The sequence below is a fragment of the Contarinia nasturtii genome, unplaced genomic scaffold (assembly GCF_009176525.2).
Source record: "Contarinia nasturtii isolate CC-2019 unplaced genomic scaffold, AAFC_CNas_1.1 Cnas_scaffold_810, whole genome shotgun sequence".
Lineage (NCBI taxonomy): Eukaryota > Metazoa > Arthropoda > Insecta > Diptera > Cecidomyiidae > Contarinia > Contarinia nasturtii.
The window spans coordinates 1,668,176-1,691,598 of record NW_022198157.1 but is presented as its reverse complement, the minus strand read 5'-3'; the positions used below and the strand labels follow the sequence as shown (position 1 = coordinate 1,691,598).

At 34.2% G+C, this 23,423-nt stretch overlaps 4 protein-coding genes across 6 annotated transcripts; 1 reads left to right on the top strand and 3 right to left on the bottom strand.

Moving 5' to 3' along the window:
• Positions 1 to 1,156: 1,156 nt before the first annotated feature.
• LOC116341949 (globin CTT-VIIA) lies at positions 1,157 to 6,598 on the top strand. Of its 2 annotated transcripts, XM_031769383.1 has the most exons (4): positions 1,157 to 1,296; positions 5,406 to 5,600; positions 5,996 to 6,157; positions 6,237 to 6,598. In XM_031769383.1, the coding sequence occupies exons 2-4, from the start codon at positions 5,427 to 5,429 to the stop codon at positions 6,372 to 6,374; spliced, it is 474 nt and encodes a 157-aa protein (XP_031625243.1). In that variant the 5' UTR covers positions 1,157 to 1,296; positions 5,406 to 5,426; the 3' UTR covers positions 6,375 to 6,598. The 2 variants fall into 2 exon arrangements, with proteins under 2 accessions (XP_031625243.1, XP_031625242.1); XM_031769382.1 differs by lacking the exon at positions 1,157 to 1,296 and having other exon boundaries at positions 5,367 to 5,600.
• A 1,373-nt stretch (positions 6,599 to 7,971) lies between these two features.
• Positions 7,972 to 10,096, bottom strand: LOC116341986 (alpha-parvin). Its single transcript, XM_031769441.1, has 6 exons — positions 9,933 to 10,096; positions 9,507 to 9,596; positions 9,165 to 9,436; positions 8,802 to 9,101; positions 8,560 to 8,730; positions 7,972 to 8,419 (listed from the first exon to the last, which is right to left on the bottom strand). The coding sequence occupies exons 1-6, from the start codon at positions 10,039 to 10,041 to the stop codon at positions 8,270 to 8,272; spliced, it is 1,092 nt and encodes a 363-aa protein (XP_031625301.1). The 5' UTR covers positions 10,042 to 10,096; the 3' UTR covers positions 7,972 to 8,269.
• Positions 10,097 to 10,883: 787 nt separating this feature from the next.
• Positions 10,884 to 12,764, bottom strand: LOC116342046 (2-isopropylmalate synthase-like). Its single transcript, XM_031769521.1, has 2 exons — positions 12,458 to 12,764; positions 10,884 to 12,223 (listed from the first exon to the last, which is right to left on the bottom strand). The coding sequence occupies exon 2, from the start codon at positions 12,205 to 12,207 to the stop codon at positions 11,032 to 11,034; it is 1,176 nt and encodes a 391-aa protein (XP_031625381.1). The 5' UTR covers positions 12,208 to 12,223; positions 12,458 to 12,764; the 3' UTR covers positions 10,884 to 11,031.
• A 1,062-nt stretch (positions 12,765 to 13,826) lies between these two features.
• On the bottom strand, positions 13,827 to 23,081 carry LOC116341874 (glutamine synthetase 2 cytoplasmic). Of its 2 annotated transcripts, none has more exons than XM_031769201.1 (5): positions 22,899 to 23,081; positions 17,139 to 17,319; positions 14,673 to 15,205; positions 14,362 to 14,605; positions 13,827 to 14,240 (listed from the first exon to the last, which is right to left on the bottom strand). In XM_031769201.1, exons 2-5 carry the CDS (start codon positions 17,317 to 17,319, stop codon positions 14,092 to 14,094), a joined length of 1,107 nt encoding a protein of 368 aa, XP_031625061.1. In that variant the 5' UTR covers positions 22,899 to 23,081; the 3' UTR covers positions 13,827 to 14,091. The 2 variants fall into 2 exon arrangements, with proteins under 2 accessions (XP_031625061.1, XP_031625060.1); XM_031769200.1 differs by lacking the exon at positions 22,899 to 23,081 and adding an exon at positions 17,799 to 17,917.
• Between the last annotated feature and the right edge of the window lie 342 nt (positions 23,082 to 23,423).

Here is a 23,423-nt window from a genome sequence, read left to right as displayed (position 1 = left end):
TGTTGATCTTTGTAACCAGAGAACAGTAAATAGAATGAAGATGATGAAGAAAAAAATGTAATCATGTTGGAGTAAACAACGTTTTATGGTAGGCATGCTTGAGAAAGTGCTGAAAAACTCGTGGCGTCGAATATGTCCTGTCGCATCATAGTCTCTATTTCTATCTCTCCGTGTCTCTTATTTCCAATTTTAATACACACACGTATATATATATACTTTTTAGTGTTAGAAATATGCAAATGATGCGATGGTGCTTGGTGCAATGTAACCAATGAACATGTTGTGTCATGGTGATATTAAATATTGTTTCAAAATCCGCATAACATACAACACACTCAATTGGCTTGTGGCAAGAATCAGCGAGTCAGTCGTTTGCTCGAGACACACTTGTCGAACGGAGAGAGTGAGAAAATGATATGCAAATGCTGTGTTTATTCTACCGCATATAATTCTTTCTTATTCCATTTAAATATACTCATACGACAAGTGAATTTGTATCCACCACCGTTGTCGTCGTCGTCGTCGTCAGCGCAGTGTAACGAATATGGTGTGTGCTTTTCGCACTTCATACACACTGAACTGTGTCATTTTGGAATGCGTATTTTACTATATTCGCTCCACAGCGTCCGTCCGACCACCAAAGATTTGAGACTCTGTGCGGGTGCAAGCATGATTATTTCCAATTCATATCAATGAAATGTATAGACGGTGCAAAATCGCATTTAGAAACATTTTTTTAATGAGAACTATTGAGTTATTTAATCCAGCAAAAACGAAAATCGTCTTGATCGTGTGCCGTCTCTCTTACTCACACTGTGCCTCTCTTTCGATAAACGAGTGAACTCCATTAAACACAAATAGTGAGTGCAAGTGATAACATTTTGCATGAAATCAATGTGATAGCATAGCACATGGTAGCACTTTGTGTTCATCACATTTGTTGCTATAAAACAATTTTTTTTCGTTTAATTTGTTCTCGCTCACTCGTTCGCGTTCGCATTCGATGCGATCCAATGCGCCACACGTTATCTCGTTCGTTTCAATTGCTCCATCGGTGTAATTCAACACGAGCAAAGGCAAACTACACAGCCAAGCAATGCGTTGTGATGTGACATGCCGACACTGGAGTATATATACCGCTTGCCAAAGCATTTGGTATATCAGTGTTGTTTAAACATTTTGAGTGATCACAACCCATAAAGTACATACAGTTTGTGTGTGAAAATACACCGAATTTCCCATCCGATAACAGCGAACGAACGGTTCATACAAATCAGCATTGCATTTTGCATTTAAGTAAATACCACTTTTTTTCCTTCTCACTCTATTTTTTATTGGTTTCAGTGTAGATTTGTGTTTTTGTATTGTGTGCATCATCATTTGTTTCGTTCAGTTGTCTCTCTCATGACATTTTTTCAATCTCTCTTTTTTGTGTTATTTTTTTTATTATTTTGACAATCTCTGCTGTTGTTTAAAGAAACGCAACAATTTGTTGTTTGCAAAACTGGTTTTATAGAATTCAAATTCAGTGCATCAAGATTTCTGTGATATCGTTTCATCTTTGAAGACATACGAAGAAAAAAAATAGACGAGCTATCCGATAAGAATGCTGTGCATTTTATTCGGTTTGTAGAACAAAAAACAAACATGAATTTATGATGTGAGCCATGCAACGAGTGGCATCATGTTTGATATATCAAAGCAAATGAGAAGCTGCAAAAAGGCGACAGCGAAGATATCTTTCGAGTGAAACATTAAAGGCGATATTTTTTGTTTCACATCATAATCATATAGAATACACATTTTTAACGTCTTTGGTTTGCAGTGCAATTTATTCATTTTTTTCTCTTCTATTCCTTTTATGTGCGTGTGTGCCGTGTGTACATTTTATGTATTTAATGCATTATTATATATTTTTTTTTGCTATTTGAAAAAAAAGAAACATATAATATGGGGTATCTCTTTGTGCAAATCTGATTCAGAAAAAAATACATTCACATATTTTACCAGACTAATTTGTGTGCCAGCCACAGTTTTCAAATAGCAAATACACTCACATAGAAAACGAAAAAGACAAATTCAAGCTTTCTCTATCTACCCCCAAACTACGAAAGCCAAATAATAATGAGAACAACGACGACGGACTTCATAGGATACAATATGCCTTAATCTTTTCACACTTCACAGCATAATTAATATGGTGTCATTGTATATGTGATAATCATGATAACTGTAAATTCGCTCAAAACATCGTTCCTTTTTCATCCCCTGGGCAATCCTGGGTGAGTGTGTGTGTGTGTGTGCATGTGTGAGTCACTTTTCATCATGAAAAGAGGCAAAGTTTTCTTCTGACAAACAAATTATCATAATTTGTTTTGTTAATTTTTCTTTCATTCATTTTCAAAAACAGAGACATTTCAACGACATATGCGTCCGCTTTTTTTTCCACCATGAGAGGCTTTTATGTGCCTCATTTGGGGATGAAGTTTTATTAACGTTTCGATTTTTTTTTTCGTTCATAATGAAGCACATAAATTCAATGCTTGAATTAACGCATTGAATAAATGGTGAGCAGGAAAAAATGTGACAGATTTTAATAGGTTGTTTAAAATTCATTATTAAACTTTGATTGCAAGTCAATCATAATAAGTTTCAAGCAATGTTTATCTTCTTTCGTTAGAAGAATTATCAAGAGTGTTTGGTTTTAAGTTTCTTTTCCGTTATTTTTTGCGCTCATTACGTGAGTATACAGATGGTAAAAATTTCTTGAGCAGATTGAAAAAAATTCACTCAATCATCTATTTAAGTTCATAAGTACTTATTACTATCGGCAATTGATCGAGAAGAAAAAAAAAACAACTTGAGTTAATCGGTTTTAGTCAAAAGTCGAATATTATCTCCATCGCAGGGAGTTAAATTTCTAATTAACCGACAAAGGAAAAAAAAACGAACACACACGAAAACAAATTGCAAAGAAATACAACGGCTTTCATTTATAATGATAGATATCAATGAACAAAGAGTAATTTGCCAACAATGGATTAATTTATTGATAAACAGTGGCATAGAGTAATCGTTCGGTTGATACAAGCTGTTCGTGTGTGTATGTGACGCAATAATGTTGCTCACCATTCGCAATAATTCTTTTCGATGCAACTAATTTTTCAACATCAAATTGTCTTGGGAGTACACGCTGTTTGGTACAGAATGACAGATAGAGAGAAAGAGAGAAAGAAAGAATGAGATAGGGAATGAACACCATACAAGTACAAGTGTTCAGTCTCGCTACTCATTCATTAGTAAACAAGTAAATCTATGCTCGATGCCAAATTATGGGATTAACTCCACGTTGCAAACATTCAATGCGGTTTTGTGGTTCATACAAGCAAAATTCTCTACTTTTATTTGTGTGTATTTACTTGATACTGCAATGAATGAACCGAGCTGAACCGAGAGAGAGAGAGAGAGGCCAAAGAGACACTCACATGAATTTTCAATTAGAGAATCTCTTCTTCGAGCACACTTTGGTTGTAATTAATTTATTTGTCATAGGCAAATGATGTAGTCGACATGTTGGCTAAAGCTGTGCGTTTCCAAACCTACCCCCCCCCCCCCCCCTTTCCAATTCATTCAACAATCCACATTTGTCGAATGCGCGTCTGAGCGTTTTGATCTCGAATCCAGTGTTTATGTCAAAGGTACGATAAGACGAGATTTTTGCTCCTTGGGCGCTACATCGAAATCCACTAATGTATGCATATCAGTCGTAAATATAAAATATCTACCCATCCACACCGACACATCCATGTATATATATATTAGAGATACATTTCAATCAAAATGTTTGTCATATTTGTGTGTCACACTCCGTTTCTGGTTGTTTATTTAACGGTTGCTCTGTACAAGCAGTACAGTCTCTCCATGTGTCGTGTGTTCTTTTCCCAAATTAAGAGATGCTACAAATATTTAAACTGATTAAAATAGAAACTTCCTTATATATGTCACATTCGATTGAATGATGAGACACAAAAAACATCCTATATATGTCGTCTACATTCTGCAAAGTGTAAAATATTTGTGTAAATCACATTTCTGCGGGATATCAGACTCAAACAAGCGATACATTTTATCACTGACCCGCAAACAATAACTCATTCCATAGACGGAATTGATTGAATACAGCATGAAGAACAAATACAATCGGTGCAAGTCACACATTCAATCATTTTGTCCATTTTGAAATGAGCACATTTACAATTCCAACCAATGGAATGACATCGACGCATGCATACCGAAATAGTTGCAATTCCTTTGGTTTTAATGAACGTTGTGATTATTTAATTATCGGGTGCCAAATTCAGTGCTTGGATTGGATATAAGACGTCTTTTGCATTCGGGGCGACTGTAAATGGTCGACGGATGTTTTTCAATCAATTAAATTTGAATAAAAAATATTCAGTTTTCTTTGAGCAAATTGATTGGGAGAATAGAATTGGAATTTAAATTGAGAAAATATGAATTTATTGATGATTCACTTTGTCCAAGCTAAGTCGATATTTACAAAGAAAAGTTTATATTCGAGAATACACAAAGACGTTTTTTTGTTATTTCTTTCAATACTTTTATTGTATTGTACATGGCGTATTTATATCTTTAGTTTGACATTGGTCTTAACTTTGCAATGGGCGATTTCCAACAACAAAATTACGCACCCAGTTATCATCTTTAATAACTTTTTCAGACTTTGTTTATCTTATCGAAAACTAGTTTTCAAAATTCATCCCAAAAATAATCTCAAATTCAAGCATCATTCTTTGCGGCGTAATACACGCGATGAAGACGAAGTCAATATCATATTAACGAAGAAACGATTAAATTTACATATCCGGAATTTGACGCACATTAAAAAAACATTTCGTTCACCTCTTAAAGCAGACTCACCTGAAATTTCTCATTAAAACCTATGCAAACCCAATTGAAGTCATTTGCAGAAATTGTATTACTTTTTTACTCAAGTTATTAAGTAATTTTTAATTTATGCATATTTCAATATGAAAAATCGTCTTTATTTCCAATTTTGTTTTTGCATTATCATGCACGTACTTAGTTGTTTTGATTTTTTTTAATCTTGAATTTTTTTCGAGCTGTTTATTGCATGGATAATTTGGAAAGCTTAAATTGGACGTAAATCTGTTTTATTTTTAAATAAAAAAAAATTGGAAATTAAATGAAATATTTTTTTCTAAATTTTCCCTGCCATCGAACACTCTTCAACGATCGAAAATTTGTCATATATCTATCAAACTTATATAAAACATAACAAACACACACAAAACACACACAGATCCATTAAAAACAAAATTGTAAAAAAAACCTAAAAAATGGGTGTAATTGCATCTTGTCAGAAAAAGCCAACAGTAATTCCGATGATGACTTCGCTAACGCCGTCACAGATTGCGATAATTCAATCCACTTGGGCCGTTCCAGCGAAAAATGCAATCGATTCGGGCGAAGCAATTCTGCTTGCGTACTTCGAAAAATACCCGAAAAATCAGGATAAATTCAATTCGTTCAAAAATACGCCGTTGCTTTCGCTAAAAGTAAGTACATGCATGACGTGATTGTGCATCACAATTCTATACAACACGATTACAATATAATTTACTTCAAAAATGAAGAGAAGGAGTCCAACAGAGACGAGCATAATCCATGCTGCTATCATCGCATCACACCAAAAAGATATGTGAATCTGTACGACCTGGTTTAAATACGATGTGAAATTGTGGTTTTCCATTTCGTGTTACAATCGCCTTAGGTGTTTTCGCATGTGAACTAATTAATTATATTCCAAATTTGTGGGACTCGGTGCGTGTACACGAAATGCCAAACACACGTCTTTGCAAGGACTCTTTTTTTGTCAGACATTTTTATTCCTTTTATTTTCAATTTCTATTTGTTTCTTTTTCTGTCTCATCAAAAAATGGTAAAAAAATAGGGAACTCCCGGATTTCGTACCCATGCCGGACGAATCATGACCGTTTTTCAAGAAGCGATATCGAGTTTGAACAAGAAAAATTATGTCGACGAACTAGAACAAATTTGGAATAAAATCGGTGAAACACACAACAGACGAAAAATTTCCCGTCAATCATTCAATGTGAGTATTTACACAGACAACATGACATTATTTTCATTTCGTCGTTGAAACAATTTTGAAAACGTACTTCTTTGATTAGGAACTCCGCGATGTGATTGTATCCGTGTTGGTGCAAGTGTGTTCATTGGATGACGAAGCAAAAACAGCTTGGGGCGCATTCTTGGATATCATTTACCATATCGTCTTTTCAAAACTCGATGAAAAAACTCCATATTAGCCTAATGTCTGAATGTATCGAATTGCTTTGAAACTCGTTTGTAACATATAATACCGGCACCATAATTCTATAGAAAACAGTTCTTTTTATACACACACGAGATTCTAAATTTTAAGCTAATTACATTGTTTCATCAATCGACTCTTACTAAATGCTCGATTCTCACGAAATATGTTTTCAAGTATAACGATCAATCAATAAAAATCTTATTCTGAAATCAATTATATCAACCGACTTGACTCGAATTAAAAACATTGACTTTTACAGCGGAATTCGTATTAAGTACTTTGAATGTTATCAACTTTGGAATATATGCCTTTATTCAACAGCACAATAACACCAAAATCCAACTCACATCACAGCTGATATACATACCATGGCCATACACAATGGTCACTTTGAATAATCAAACGGAATTCGTTGCACCGATAAAGCGGAAAAAATAACAATTTGACGAACGACAGGAGCGGCAACTAATGCGATTCATTTATTCAATTTTATTTAATTAAATTCTGTTTTTATTCATATTCTGCCTACATTTGGAAAACAATCAACTAAACACTTTAGAAATTGTCCAGTGAACCGGATAATCAAACGTTTTTTGTGTAAAACACGTTCAATGATTCATTTTGAAAAAAAAAAATCTCTTTTGTTTTCCGACGCTCAAATTGTGATTATATTCTTCAGAAGCCTTGAAACGTAAGCTGTTGATGAATTTTTAAGGAAAATTCGGTCAATGGCTCAAAAAATACGTAATATCATACTCTGTAACGATTTTTATTACTTAATTTTCGACCAAGCCCATAGACAAAATGCACACTCAAAAAAATCTTAAATTAATCGACACATCACAGAATATCGAAGTGTGAAAGTATAAAGCTATTCCCAAGTACTTGGGCGAAGCGTTTAAATAAAGTAATAAAAATACAAGTTTAATGACCACTAACAAAGCTGTAGTCATCTCATTCTCCCTCGGAGACTCTTATAGGTATATTGCAGTGTGAATAATACACTCTATTCTCGTATGTAAAATAACGGTAGCTGTTGATGGTTCTTTTTTCAATCCACTGTAACATACATACCTTCTCTATTGTTTCACATGTTATCGCCCCGTTGCGAGATGCTTTGCTTGCGATGAAATTTGATGGTATTGTTCAAAGTTTCTTTCATTATTTGTTTAGTCGTCTAATTAATTTTAATGATGCTTGGGTAAGTATTGACCATAGCCTAGCCACCTACCATATGACGTGCATATTTGTCAAATAAAATTCGCAAATTTAAAACTTATGAAATTCAATATTTTTCAAATATAAAATTACCACGCAACAAAACGTACTGCACTGACATTGTTCATCAGGTGTTCAACTCATACGTAAGAGTTTTAAACGGTAGGACTACTATTTTTGGAACTATTACAAATTCCAAAAACACAATTGAACTGTACATCGTTTATTTGCTTATTAATTTTCCATATTTGTCAAATTAAACAAAATTGAAATCCAACTCATTGTTTTTTTTTTGTAAATAAAAATATATATATATTTATGTTTGTCAAAATATTATTAAATACAAAGATAATTAATTGAAAGAAATTGAATGTTATGAGAAAAAAAAGTCCACAGAGACAACTTTAAGGCACAAATACTTTGTTATGATATTAACATCTAATTGACTTGTTTTATGTGTGCAATATATATATTATCATTAATTTGGCTGGCATTAGTTGGATAATTAAAAAAGTTTCTTTTCACTGTCTCACTAAATTCGGTGATATTTGTACGAGAACACAATAATCTAACTTCGATGTCGTTAATTGTTATTATAAGTACACAAAAACATGGCATTAATTTAAATTAAAATACACTTTGCCGTTAAATTGAAATAAAAGACTGAATTTAGGCAACGTTTCGGTATTTGGTGAAAAGGCTATAGAGAACACGAAGTGTGGATTTTAAATCCATGTTGACAATGTCTTCTGGCCGGGCTTTTGGCTTTGGTAGGCCAACATCTTGCATAAGCTCAAAGGAGAACGCAACATTGTCCACCTGAAAAAATCACAAGATATTTTCATTGAGTCACAAAAGAGAAAACACAAAATCATTTTCACAGACATAATTTGACAATTGAAAAGTGCCAAATTGCATCCTTCTTTTAACATTTTGATTTGGCGTGATTTGTTCCTTACCATATGTTCGACAGTCTTTGGTGTCAGATGAAAATCGTACAATGGCACAAAGAAGCCGCCAAGCAATCCCATTAAAAGGCACAAATAAACGCCGTCCTTAAAGTCGCTGTTCAAACTATTTACCTCGAAATTGAGTTTATTCAAATGTTTGTTGACAAATGTGATCAACGACTGAAAATAAGAAGAAAAATGCCTTTTTAGTATGTCTCTCAATTAAATCGCTTTCTCGTCATACAAAGTACCTTCTTAACAACGGCCAATTTATCTGGTGCACAATCGAATAGTGTATCGAATGCATCGCGTTCACACCTCATGCCGACGTCATCGTACTGCGATGTGAGTTGCTCTTGATATTTTTGTGCACTCAATATCGTTCCGTTCTTCTGTGCAATGACTACAGTCACATACACATTCTCGGGCAAACGAACCGGAGCACGAAAATGACGAACCAAAGAGACAAGCAAATGTAAGATGGCCACCATATTCTTTGAATGTACACTTTCCACATTCCATTTTGGCAATTTTTGATGGAAACCAAGAGTCTGAAACAGACAAAGGTAGAAGAATTGAATTAAGGCTATTTCCATGCAAACTATGCAACTTACGTGATTAACGGCATTCAAAACAATTTGCAATTTTTGACGTTGTCCCTCTTCGGATTGAGTCACTTCGGGCACATCCAATTTACGGCCGGTTAGTTTTTCAAGTAGTTTGTGCAACACCTGACCATCGTATAGATCTTCTTCAATATTTTTAACGATGATCCGTTCATCGGCCAGCTCATCATTTATCCAATCAATCAGAGTTTGAATGAGCTCCTTCACCGACGAATCATTCAGAGATTGGGGCTGAATTATGGCACGAGATTCGTTGTCACCTATTTGAAATATAAACAAAAACCAATGTTGAACAATTGACATAGTGACCCCTTTCAAAGTGTTACTCACGCAAAATATAATCTTCTGGTGGGATTTCTGGGGCATTTGGTGCACCCGGATCATCGATTGCATGTCGTCCCTCTTCCTGGACTTCTTGAACTGAAATTAACAAAAAATCACAATTCAATTGATTGCGTGGGTATTTTTTTTATATGCATGACAGTTGCTGAACGTATGACACAAAGTCTGTGAACCAAAAATCGAATATTCCATATTAATGATACTCAATCCAAATGTATTTATTTGTAAAATCAAAATTGAATAGCAAATATTTCGATTGTTTACAAATTGCTTGTGGAAATGCACTAAAAACATTCGGATTCGAGAAAAAAAAAATCAATTCATTCCATATAAGGTAAACACAACACTGAGTCATAGAGCACAGATCATTAGAGCACGAATTAATTTACAAAACCACAACATTTGATATTTTACCTTCCTTAATCCGCTTCTTTCTGCCAATGGTTCCAATTTTATCCCAGAAACTTTCTCCCTCATTCTTGGAAACGGGAGTTTTTGGTGATTTTGGGCGAGGCGATGCCATTTTTTCTTTCAATATAGTTTCTGAATCTTGTTATTGTTTTTTATGTTAATTGTATTGAATGACATTTCCTCCATTCATGAACACATTCTATGAATTTACGTCATTTCGAAACTCTACTACGTTTTCGAAAATGGATATTTAGTGGAGATAAAAACCGCAATCAATTTGATCAAATTATTTCATATAATTCGGTGTATTCTTTATTCTTATGGAACTTTTGAGGAAAAATGGCATAGATAGCTAAATATGTCAGTAAAGTCAAGAAAAAATAATGAAAAGTTTTTTACATAATACACCGAACATGATTCGATCTTTTTTTACCTGATTGCCTGCATTCAGGAGTTTTTTTTTTTTTCAAAGTAACGGTCTTGCGTCTGTTTTTCTGAATGTATATGAATTTATTGAATGTTAAGCACTTTGGATAAACGCATTGATATTTTGAAGTAAGTTTTTTTCAGTATCAATCTTAACCATTGTATCTTAATTTGGTTATGATTAATAACCGAGTAAAGAAGTAAACTCTGCACAGAAGTGATAAAAATAACTCATTCAAACGTTCTCAAAATATATATTGCAAAAACTCAAATAAATAATACGTTCGTATTGAAATTTCGTTTCAATTGTTTGACGTAATAAATTCGCTTTTTTATCAATCGCGTCATCTACCTACGCACTTTAATCCAAAGAAATGGATTAATTTACTCCAGTTGGACTTTGGCATGTCAATATGTTGGTGTTCAATCTATTTCTGTAATGAAGTGCAAATTCGATACAAGTAAGTAAACAACTGTTTATATTCATAAACTTTATTTTTTTATTTTTTTACCATCAAAATATATCAAAATCTTTAGCATGTAGATTTTTGTTCTCTTTTTAAAATTCTTTTTTCAAAATGTAAAATTTGATTGTGTGATTTTTTTTTGTTAATTTCTGATTCAAAAACTTTCTCAAATAAGTATTGTTTTTTAGTGAATTCTTTCATCGTCCAAATTAATTTCGCTCAATATTTCCATTAGATCCATTGATTAGATCCATTAGATCGTTATCAATAATTTCTTTCTTTAGATCGGCTTTTTTAAGGAAGAGCGGGTATATGGTATTAAGACGGTCTTTGGTCAAGTGATGCCCTAGTTTTTGGCAACGATAGGCCAGAGCTGCTCGCCCACTTCGAGCGGTCAATATGATAGAACTTTGCTCGGCTCCAACATCTTCGGGAGCGATAATCTCGTAGGTCTTACGATGTTTGATGATGCCATCTTGATGGATGCCAGACGAATGTGCGAAAGCATTAGCTCCAACGATGGCTTTGTTTGCTTGGACAGGCATTCCCATGTATTCGGAAACCATATCGCTGGTAGAGCAGAGCAGTTTCGTGTTGATGTTAGTATAAAGATTCAGGTGTTTGTATTGTTTGATAATCATGACAATTTCGCAAAGTGCTGCGTTTCCGGCGCGTTCGCCGATACCGTTGATGGTGCAATCGACTTGACTTGCTCCGTTCATCAAACCGGCTAGAGAATTAGCAGTGGCCAATCCCAGATCATCATGACAATGTGTAGATATTACGACATTTTCGATGCCATTGACATTTTCGTTGAGAAAACGAATCTTTTTTCCATAATCGTCTGGTAGGCAATAGCCTGTGGTGTCCGGTATAGAGAGAGCCGTTGCTCCAGCTTTGATGGCAGCTTCGCATACTTGCGCCAGCATGTCATTATCAGTACGGCCTGCATCTTCGGCATAAAATTGAACTTCTTCGACAAAACTTTTTGCATATTTAACAGCCTCTACAGCCCGTTCGATAATTTGCTCCGAGTTGCTATTGAACTTGTATTTGATATGGTGAGGTGAGGTGCCAATGCCGGTTTTAATACGTGGATACTCAGCGTAGCGTAGCGATGCTGCTGCTACCTCTATGTCTTTTTTTACAGCCCGACTGAGACATGCTACTACGGGTCCGTTGCCAACGGCTTTGCAGACTTCTTCGACCGATCGGAAGTCACCGGGACTAGATATTGGAAATCCAGCTTCAATGATGTCCACTCCCAATGCTTTGAGTTGCTTGGCGATTTTGACCTTTTCGCATGTGTTCAGCTTACAGCCCGGAGTTTGTTCGCCATCACGTAAGGTGGTGTCCAAGATTTTTATCCTTCTCATCTTCTCCATATTTTCAAGGCTAAAGCTATTTTTATATTGAAAAAAATATATTGAATTGGCGACAATTTATGACTAATATTTGTATTTTTATCATGTTTCTCATATTATTTTTTTTAATGATTTGTATCTTTTCAGCAGATCAAAATTTCATTAAAAACAAAATACGTTATATTTCGAGTTTAGATTATATTCATAAAACACTGTTCTTTATTTAAAAAGCATGTTTTGTTTTACTTGATATAATGCAAATAAAAAGTACCTTTTATTTTGTGATGAATTCGATTTGGAATTTATAAAAATCACACAAATATTCACAAGTTCACAATTTTAAATGAAATTACTCGTTTTTGGAATAGGGCGGAAAATTAGGTGCTGCTCTTTTGCTAGTCTCTTAACAACTGTGGGGGTGAATGGAAAAGGTTCGTATATTGATAATAAAATGTTTTTGGCGGCCTAGAGAACAATTATGTTTGTTTTTGTTTATCACGAGATCGTTCACTTTAGATATTACCGACACAGACGCGTACAAATCCACAGACATGCCGATTTAAATACAATTTCGAAAGCAATTTCTTCATCGCGAGATGCGACGTATCGATTTCATATTTATTGCACCTGTGTACACGAATCATTGCCTATACCAAATACATTTTGCAATTCTGTTTCAATTACTTGGGATTATTTCGAAGTTTTGATATTAATTCTCGGACTTTTTATATTTTTCTCGTGAAATTTTCGATGAAAAGTAATTGTTTACCAGCAAAATGAGAGAGAAAAATGAACATTTCAGTACTTTATGTACCGAACCTGATACGATTTATGCTATTTACTTAGTAATGTGATTGCCTTCATGCAGGAGTTTTTTTTAACGTATAAGAACAGTTCGGTGGCTCCGTTATATTTGGACGATTTCTTTAAAATTCAAAACAACAATCAACGTCATTTTAGAGTAGGTTAGTGTTGTCGTTCATTGCCATGACAACGTCATTACCTCGATCTTTCAATATCAATTTACCCATTTATGTAATTCTTCTTATTTTCTTTCTGTAAATTATAGTCATATTTATTACGGCTCCAATCATAAATTATTAACACAATAAAAGAAAATAAATGACAAATAAATTAAAATCCATTTTACAAATGCCGCGATGATGAATTGTTTTCATTTCTGATATGATAGTACTGTTTGCTTAATACATTTTATTAAATGTTTGATATTTACAGCGTAATCGGATCTTAAGACGTGTTGATAACCGAACTGTGCATAGTTCAGCACAGAGAGTTGTTGTTAAGCCCAGAAAAATGATAAGTATAACAATTTTGGGCTCATTCAAATCTTCTCAACATCAATATAATTCAATTATGTCGCAAATAGAAAAAAAATATTACCCTGAATCAATACAATTCCACTTTAAGATAAAGGTTCAAGTTATATTGGTGTTGTTGTGGTATAATGTAAGCATAGTCCTTGTTTCAAGTATTTGAGATGATAAGACGATCGATAGAGTCAAGTACAGAAGTCTGCTCACTTCACTCCATATTTATTCATTCAAACTCACTCAATGAAATTAATTATTTTCGTCCAGTTTGGCATGGCAGTAAGTCTATTTTTGTAATAGAAACCCCGGTTTTGTTTCAAATTTTTCAACAATTTTAACATTGAACTTTATTTTTGTACAATCAAAATAGTATATAATATAAATTCTTCCATACATTCAACTTTCTCTTCTACATATAGATTTTTTTGTTGTTGAATTGTTATTGGTGTAGATAAATCGTTGTGTTAGTTAGATTTGTTTTGTTGTTTTGTTTTTTTATAAAGCTGATTATTGTGCTGTTATCATCTTAAATTGAAATATGTGGCTTTACTTTCATTCCTTTCGATGTGTTAGTTTACTTATTTAAACAGATTGTTGATAGAATGGTTCCGACAACGGAATATGGATCACAATTGGATGATGGGCGACGATCTTCGAAGTAACCGCAACCAGCATCGGCTACACCACGGGGAATGCGAATTGAAGCACCACGATGAGCAACACCTACATTATTGGAAAAATATAAATTTCACATGAAAAACTTGCTTCGATTGATGCCACTTTTGACTAGCAGCCAAAGGGCGATTTTAAATAGATTCTTAAGAAGTCAAAACGTTTCACTCACCGGCGCTAAAATCATGAATTGAACTGGTTTCGTGTCGGCCAGTCAAACGACGTTCATTGTCTTTTCCTCCATTTGGATCGTAGGCTTTGATGTGTTTTTCGTGGCATTTTGATAACTTATCAACGGCATCATTGATGGTTGTAATTCCGCCCTTTTCACGCATCGATTTTGTTGATACATTTGTGTGTGCACCAGCACCATTCCAGTCACCGGTCATTGGTTTTGGGTCGAGTGTGGCAACAATCTGTAAATTAAATTCCAAAATGAATACGATGCGTAAAGAGAAAAAGACATGATTTTTTTTAACTTACGCCAAATTCTTCGGAAATTCGGTGTAATAAGAAACGTGCAACCCACAAGTCATCACCGACACTAACTCCCACACATGGTCCAACTTGGAATTCCCATTGTGCAGGCATAACTTCAGCGTTTGTACCGCAAATCTTAACACCAGCATACAAACAGGCACGATAATGAGCTTCAACGACATCACGACCGTATACTTTATCGGCACCAACACCGCAATAGTATGGCCCTTGTGGACCGGGGAAACCATTTTTGGGCCAACCAAGTGGTTGTCCGTCAATGTCCAACAAAGTGTATTCCTGTTCAATTCCAAACCATGGTTCTTCGGCGGCGCATTTGGTTGCAATTTCGGCACATTCTTTGCGATGATTGGTGCCAGTTGGTGTGCCATCATATGAGTAGGTTTCGCACAATACTAAAATGTGTTTTCCACGACGGAATGGATCCTTGTAGATGGCAACTGGATGCAAGTAGACATCAGAGTTGGTGCCACCAGCTTGGTATGTTGAACTACCGTCATAGTTCCAAATTGGAAGTTCTAAAAATAAAATAGAAAATAAAAAAAACCGTTTTAGATATGATAATCAACGAAAATACACCGTATCAACGACAAACATGTGTTAGAATTGATGTGCATTTATTCAATTTATTGAAAATAAAAGCATCCTGCTTTTTTTAACCGATAGAACAAATCGTTTCGGTTAATGTTTTTTTTTCACATACAATTTTCATGTCGTTATCCAATAAACAGCAATAATAATATGCTATGTTCTGACGTTGATGGGCATGATTAAAGGGGGCTTGAAAACGTTTGATGATTATGATTCGACACCAATTTACTGCCGGCCGATTTGTCTATATATCTGTGCCTAGCACTCGTTTTAACATGATGAGGGCGATTGAAGGTGAATTATACAGAACGCAACTCATTCGATTGGGATCGCAAATAAAAAAAAATATATCGCCATGCTTTAGTTTACAGTGTAGAAAATTAACCAATTTTGGTTTGTGAGACAGAAAATATAAAACGCAAAAGACATGTTGTTTTAATCAATTTTGTATCATTTGGGACGAAGACAGAGCTGCGAGACAAAGGAGAATAAAATTAAGCACACGAATATAATCAACAGAAGCCGTTCACATTCAAGTCGAATTGAAACTGTAGAAGTGCAATCATATTTCCATCCTTGAACCGCGCACAAACACTCATTTCTCTTTCTCACACTCGCCCATAGTCTACTGACTATCTCATAAAATGTTGGATGCTCTGAATGTACGACCAAAAGTTTCGGTCCTTAAAATAAGCAAAACTCAACATTGCTTACACATTCTATTAGCTCGTCTCGGCTAATCATCATTTTAATTTATTTGATTTTTGCCATTTTTAATGCGACGATAAAAAGCTGTTTTTAACTAATTCACAAAAGACTCAAAATATTTGGTTGTATTTATTGTCACGCTTCCTGCACGAAACCAGCAGTTGATCGAGAATGAATGTGGTTTTATTGCTTTTTTCGTCTCTTCTTCAAAATTACATCACAATATTTGTATCGTGTTTTTTTATTTATGGAATTTTGTCTTTAAACAAGAAAATCATGCGACATAATATTTATGTTATCATTTGCACAAATTAAACAATGGATTTGTTTTATAATAGCTTTAGATTATCTTGAAATTCATCATGGTAGTCGCCGTCAAGATAAGTCATCTCGTCAACTTCTGGCGTTTGATGCCCGGCGAAAAAGATCGCACGCTATTTTCAAAGCGTTTGTGCGTGTACTTGGTCATGGGAATCGAAAATTTTCCACTACCACCAAAACGCCCGAGTGATCGATGTGTTGCGGCTTTTTTTATATCTTTTTTTTGCGTTTTCTTCTTTCTTTTTCTGTTCCAATGAACTCCTCTATTAAGCTCTGAACCTATATTTATAGAGCTTGTGACGTCGTTATGTCAGCTGTGTTGGCACGCGCGTGCTTAACAGAGAGAAGGAATACAATACAAAAACAGCAAAATCTTGTCCGAACAGTAGCAGCTGCGATGACATTTTCAAATAGTGAACACAAAAACAAAATCTTGAACTTGTTTTCGTATAATTGCCGGTATGTTGTTCAGCTAAATGTTGTACGAGCAACGAAACGGTTTACGGAAAAGCACACACACTCAACGATGATCGTAGGAGTTACAAAATATTAATCGGACTTTGTGAACTGCGTATTTATGGCATATGTGTGTATCGTTTCGCTATGTAATTTGCATGGAATTATTTAGTTTTTTTTTGCTTATTCATTTATTCAAGGTTCACCATATTTGATAAAAAAATGTGCAATAGTACAAATGAAAGTCACAGCCGCAATGTCGTTGTAGGTTCTGAATCACTCACAACACTTTTTTTTTCACTTTTATTTTGACAAAATGTTGACTCGCTTCGAATACGAAATAATTCATGAAATGAAAGGGTTGAAAAGCCTTACCTTTTACGGATTTTGGCACAAAGTCAAGTGTACGATCTTTTGCGCGTACATTTTGTCCGGTTCCATCGATCCAAATGTAAGTTGCTTGAATTAAATTCTCTGGCAATTCCAAATTCAAATACCGATCCAACACTTTTTTGTTGATCAATGCATTTGGTGACGAATCTAAAGTTTTCGACATCTGAAACAAAAAAAAATGATGAAAATATTAAACAGATGTGAGTTCGTGACATTTGAAAAGAAAAGATCATACGCAATTTCGTAATTAACAAGAGAGGCTATTTTGTATTTTTGTGTCAAAAGGTCTTTGAATATTGGCGCCTATACGATTCCACTTATAATTTAATTAAAACTGATGGTCAAATTGTTTTGGACCAATAAAAACTCCATATAATTAAATTCAGTTGAAAAAATATATCGCGAGAGATATACAAATGACATTACAAATGTAAACTAATTGCGTCATGCACACAGAAATTATTAGTTAATTCGAATCGATCGTCTCATTCATCCATCAAACTACGAGAACTTTTTTTTAGAAAATGTACTCAAAGACGCATTTCAAACATAGAGAATATTCTGTTTGTTTTCATTATGTAGAAATGTTCAATTGATCAGAGGACGATTTAGACGTGAAGCAATAATATCAACATAAGTTACCAACAAACTCATTTTAACTGATCACTGCACACCGAATCGAAGTTAAAAAGTTTAGAGAAAAGAATCACTGTTTTCTTCACTTGGAACAATGTCACACAAGATGATGATAAAATTGTGTATATTTTTCTTATATTCTGATTGTTTTCCTCTACGATATGTTATCGCGTTGAAAAATGGTCGGAAACTGATGTTGATGTTGCAAAATTTCTGGATATTTAAATAAGAATTTGAAAGAGACAGAGAAATTAGCACTTGTTTTTGGCTGTGTGCATATGCGTATTTGTGTTGGGTGTGAATCAGTATTTACCAAGTGTAAAACATTGTTTACAACCGATACAAAGTCAAAATAGCTCGAAAATTGAACCGGTCGACCGAAAGATGGAGAGAGAGGAAGATACACAAAATTTAAAGAACAAGCAAACAGGAAAAAAACCACATGCCCTTGAATCTTGATGAAAAATAAAAGAGTAAAAAAAATGGAGAAAGAATCGCTAAAGTGCTAATAAAAAATTGGACTCGAGAATAGAGTCTGTTGGGTGGCATGTGATCAGACCGTGCACATTGCGATGAGAACATAATGAATGCTGTTCTAGATTAGAGCTTGGATACGAGCGGCGTGTGCGCCGGTACTGCCAAAATATCTTCGATCTTCTTTTTTATTCATTTCGCACACGCAAAAAAAAGGTGCTAACTATTTATAAGCACACGAAACACGAGGCAGCCAAAAAATTGATTGTTTATTCTTGCGCCAATTTCTTCGGCCGGTGCCGAATTCTGTATTGAACCTGTCACTTAATCAGACCGGCAAAGAAGTCATAAATTGTATTCAATTAGAGTGAAGTGACACAATCATTATCATTTCACACAATTATTTGCAACGAAGCACTCTCAGTAGCTGTTCAAATTACCGTGTCGATATCAATCGGCAGTAAAAAAAAGCACATCAATTATCTTTTGCTCTACATTTTATTTCTTTTGTTTGATTGTGTCCTATCTATGGTGCTGAATCAATTCAATCGCAGAACTTATATTTCGTTCAAGACGATGAAGGATGTACACTGAATATACTAACTCTCTCACAATTCAGTCCGTTTTCGGTTATCTTATCGCCAAATGAACAAAAACAAAACGTTGACCTATTATCATGTGAATGAATTACAAAAATCTTTCGAATATATTTGAACGATGCAAATTTTAGTGTGCAAACGATAGAAAAACGAACGAGTCCTGGTGAACGTTTTCATCGATTTAAACCAAAATTGAATTGGTAGCCAAAAAAAATGATACGAGCAAATGCTTTATCAGCGCATATATTCAATATTTGAACAAATATGGTATAAATTACACCATTTGTTATTTCGTTGTAATCTTTACGACCATTTTAACTATATGAAAACAATTTAATTTGCTTTCGAACTTTTTTCGTTTTCGGCAATTTCAATCAAAGTATTTGAAAATGATTATAAGTTGATTTAGTTGTTGCTCAAAGAGCCAAATTAAAAGTGATCAATACACATTTCTTAGCTCATTATCAGGCGCGATATTCTTCCATTGTGTTTTTGTTGTTGTGGTCGTTGAGCACTTGCATGAGAAACAAATAAAAATTACTAAGCGAAAGAAAGAGAGAGAGAATGAGAAAAAAGGGAAATAAAAAAAATTGTACATTGCCTTTGATAACCTACATACAGAAATACTTTTGCGTACAATACGCAACGTATAATGCCAACAATTTAGTAATTATTTTTTACATTTATTTTTCAAGCAGCACGAGATTCGTTTCACAACATCACCAACAATAATAACAAACAATCAATTACTATGATTGATAAAAATAAAATGGAGTGGACAAAAAATACAAACAACAGCAGAAAAAAATTTAAAATTAAATCGCTTGTACCAAACAAAAATCGTGAGCTAATTCACTGAAGTAGTTGCCAAGGTAAGATAGTCAAAATAATCAAATTTTGAATTTGTTTGAACTTGGATACTGAAGTTGCTCAGTTTAAACAAATAATGAATCACATTGTCTAGGAAACAAAGAAATCAGTTCCATGCCATTGCAACTGGCTATTTTTAACCAGATTGAACAGCACACATGTCATATATGCTACACACAACAAATGCTATTGAACTTTCGAACGATGCGATAGAGTACAACTTTTTTTTCGGATAGCTTTTTGTTTGTTTTGACTGATAGAGAGAGAGTACATCATTGGAATTTAATCTAAATACTGAAAGTGAGTATTTTATCGTAGTTGTATTGGTAAAAAAAATCGTCAAAAAGTTCATAGCAATCGTTGCCTATTTGTGAATCGCTTGAATTATCGTGGTTTTTATCGCATTTATCGTAAATGATAATTTGTTCTTGAATTATCTAACTGTATGTGCTCAATTTATCTCCTTCTTTAACTATGTGTATTTTCATTGGGATACAAAGTTTGCGCTCGAAAGTAATTAGATAATCGCGATAGAGAGAGATAGAGACAGCGAGCGAATACGAAGTTCACCTTCAGAGCCATAAATGGTCTTAGATAGCCTACGATAAGAAAGTTTGCATGTCGAGTATAACTTTATCAAGTAAATTTACCATTTCTGTTCGTACATTTTCCAATTCAATTTTCCAGATCGGCACACGATAATGCCAATGACCCTGAAAATTCATCATAAATTCGCTTGCGTAACCACAATCATCCACGTTTTGCCACCATCATTATTATTGCTTCTAAACAACGTCTTTACCATTCAAATGTTCTCATATGGTTGATTGATGTTGAACGTAAATGATTATTGGGGCGACTATTAATCACTATCAAATATCGTTAATCAATTTTGAAATGCAAAGTTTGCATTTTTAATTTGATTGCCGTGAGTATGCAAAGAGACACTTTGTATTATTCCACCATTGTAATAGAAAAATAAATGTGCTTGGTTGTCTTTCGAAATGGAATTGACATTTGTATGTCGTACAGACCTTAACTAAGACGCATTTGCAGAAAGTGAATAGAGTTGCAAAGCGCTATCTCAACATCTGTTGTGTATGCATTGATAAATTTTAATTGAGTCGTTTTTCTCGTAATATGCACACAATTGCATTCATTGTCACAATTTACTTGAGATTCATTGCATATTGCGTCTAATACGGCAAAGCGAAAAAGGAAGGAATAATCAAAATGGGAACTCGTTACATCCCACGCATTTCGAATTGTCATCAATTCTTGTTCAAACCGTTCAAACGAGCAATTTATATTTTCTTATCATCTGTTGTTTGCACATACATTAATCACCTTGACAATGAAAATTAACTTAAAACATATGACGACCTGAGTGAGTCGACTGAGTGCCGAGGGAAAAGGCAGAGCGAAATAATATGATCTTGTTGAATTGGATTGTGCATATATAATAATTTAACGACGGGACTGGTTTTTTTCGGTGCCTCTGGACATTCGATACATATTTAATTGAAATCGATCAACGGCGGGGCGGGTTTCGAAACTCGGTGTGCACAAACGAACGCATACAACCTCATATTCTAAACAGACGTTTTGTTTTGTTCAGTTATTTTTAGAATCTGATTGCCACAGTGACACACTACGCAACGAAAGTCTTTTTTATCAAACGTACAGTATGTGTGTATGCGATAGGTTTGTGTCGATTAGCTTGTATGCATGCATGCATTTCATTCTCAGTGACCATGGATAAGTGAGTTTTTGAGATGTTTAAATTGTTGATTTCATCATACACAGCACTTCAATGACAAAATGTAATTTTAAAATTTTATAAAAGTTTACTCAATATACACATTTGTTTCCTGCTATTTCTCTCCATGTTATGATCGAATCGAAATTGATTTGTTTTCTATTCAATGCTGTATTTGAAACAATGTTTCTAAATTTATTTATATTACTGATATGCCAATTTCAGGGGACAAAAGAATCAAATTTCTCTCATTTAAATGCGGAACAAGAACCATTCACATTGTCTAAGTGATTAATTGGCTTTTAATTATATGGACTATGTGACTAATACAATGTTTACCAGCGAAATATCTAACAGGACTGAAATTTAGTATATCAATGTTATCAGTCATATCTTATGTGTTTTGTTTCATTAAACGTGCCTGTCACTCATTTTATCATACCACGTCATATTCCATCTCTGGCACACGAGTTCGATATAATTATTGCGACGAAATATTATTAATTTAAAACCGAAAAAAACCTTTCTCTGAGTCATTTTGGTGGTTGACATGTTTATGCTATTCTAAGTCGGAAGAGATAGAGTTCACGGGACTTTATTTTTTGGTAAACAAATTGAGTGAGTCAATAAACGGTTGAACAAACAACAATCATGATATAAAAAAAAATGTGAATAACAAAAACAGCTGGGAGAATCGATCGAATAACAAACGAAATAAAAATTCTATTCTTGATAAAAATTATACAGCTCACTTTGTGATAATTATTAATAATATTCACGCGCAGAAGAGGAACCAACATCGTACGATTGATGAAAAAAAAACATCATACGATTGAGTCCATCAAACAAATGTGGGGCATTTCACTGAAAAAATATGTGTTTCTACGTCCCAATGGAGAACAGAAAAAAGAGAAGAAAAAAAGCAGGAAATTGTGCAGAAATTTATTACCTTTTAGCGACAATCATATGGAAATTCGATACACTGCTTAGAAAAATAAGCATACTTTGAATCAAATTCCATTCAATTATGCATTAAAACCGAAAAAAAATTTGCATATAAACTCTTGAACGGCCTTAATATCGGAATATTTGGTTGATTATATGGCTCTGCGTTGGTTATTGATAAAACGGGCACTATCAAAAATTGAGAATTTTATGGCTCATTTGGAAAATATCGCGGTGAAAATGATGCTCACTAAATGGAAACCGTATGATACATTTAATCGTTTTTCATCATGCCATTTTCAACGTTTTCATCAATTTTTCACATATTATAAACAAAATAAAAATTCGTTCGAAATGAAACAAAAAAAAAATTATTTTTGGATCACATTCACACAACACTGTTCAGGAAGAAAATGTTTTTTTTTGTTCGGCTAAATATTCATTGAAAGTGATACGTACCTTGAATTTTGTGATGAGTTCTACTTGGAATTTATACGAATCACACAAATTATAACTAATTCACGATTTTAGGTGAAAATGCTTGCTTTTTAAATAAAACGGAAAATTACTCGGCTCCTTTTTTTGCTGGTCTCTCGACAACTATGAGTGAATGCTACAGAAAAATCGACAAGACTAAAATAAAAATGAAATGTTTTTTCAATTTATATAGTGTTGTGTGTTGATCAGCTCACTGCGACGCATTGTTTCTCGCTCATTCGAATTGTTTATCTCTTTTCGGCTCGTTCATTTCAGCTATCGGTTTGCAATGGTGTGATGTCGATTGATGCTATCTGTTGCTTTGTGCTTTTGAAGCCGCATTTGCGGAGCCGTTAAGCGTATGCTTGCGAAATGTGTATGACGAACGGCTGGCTCATATGTGTTACTCCAATACTCAAGTAATTGATATTTACGCACTTATATATGTGGTCAGTGTTCGTTTTACACAGTTTTGCTACCAAACAGAGCCCGAATGATACAAACTAT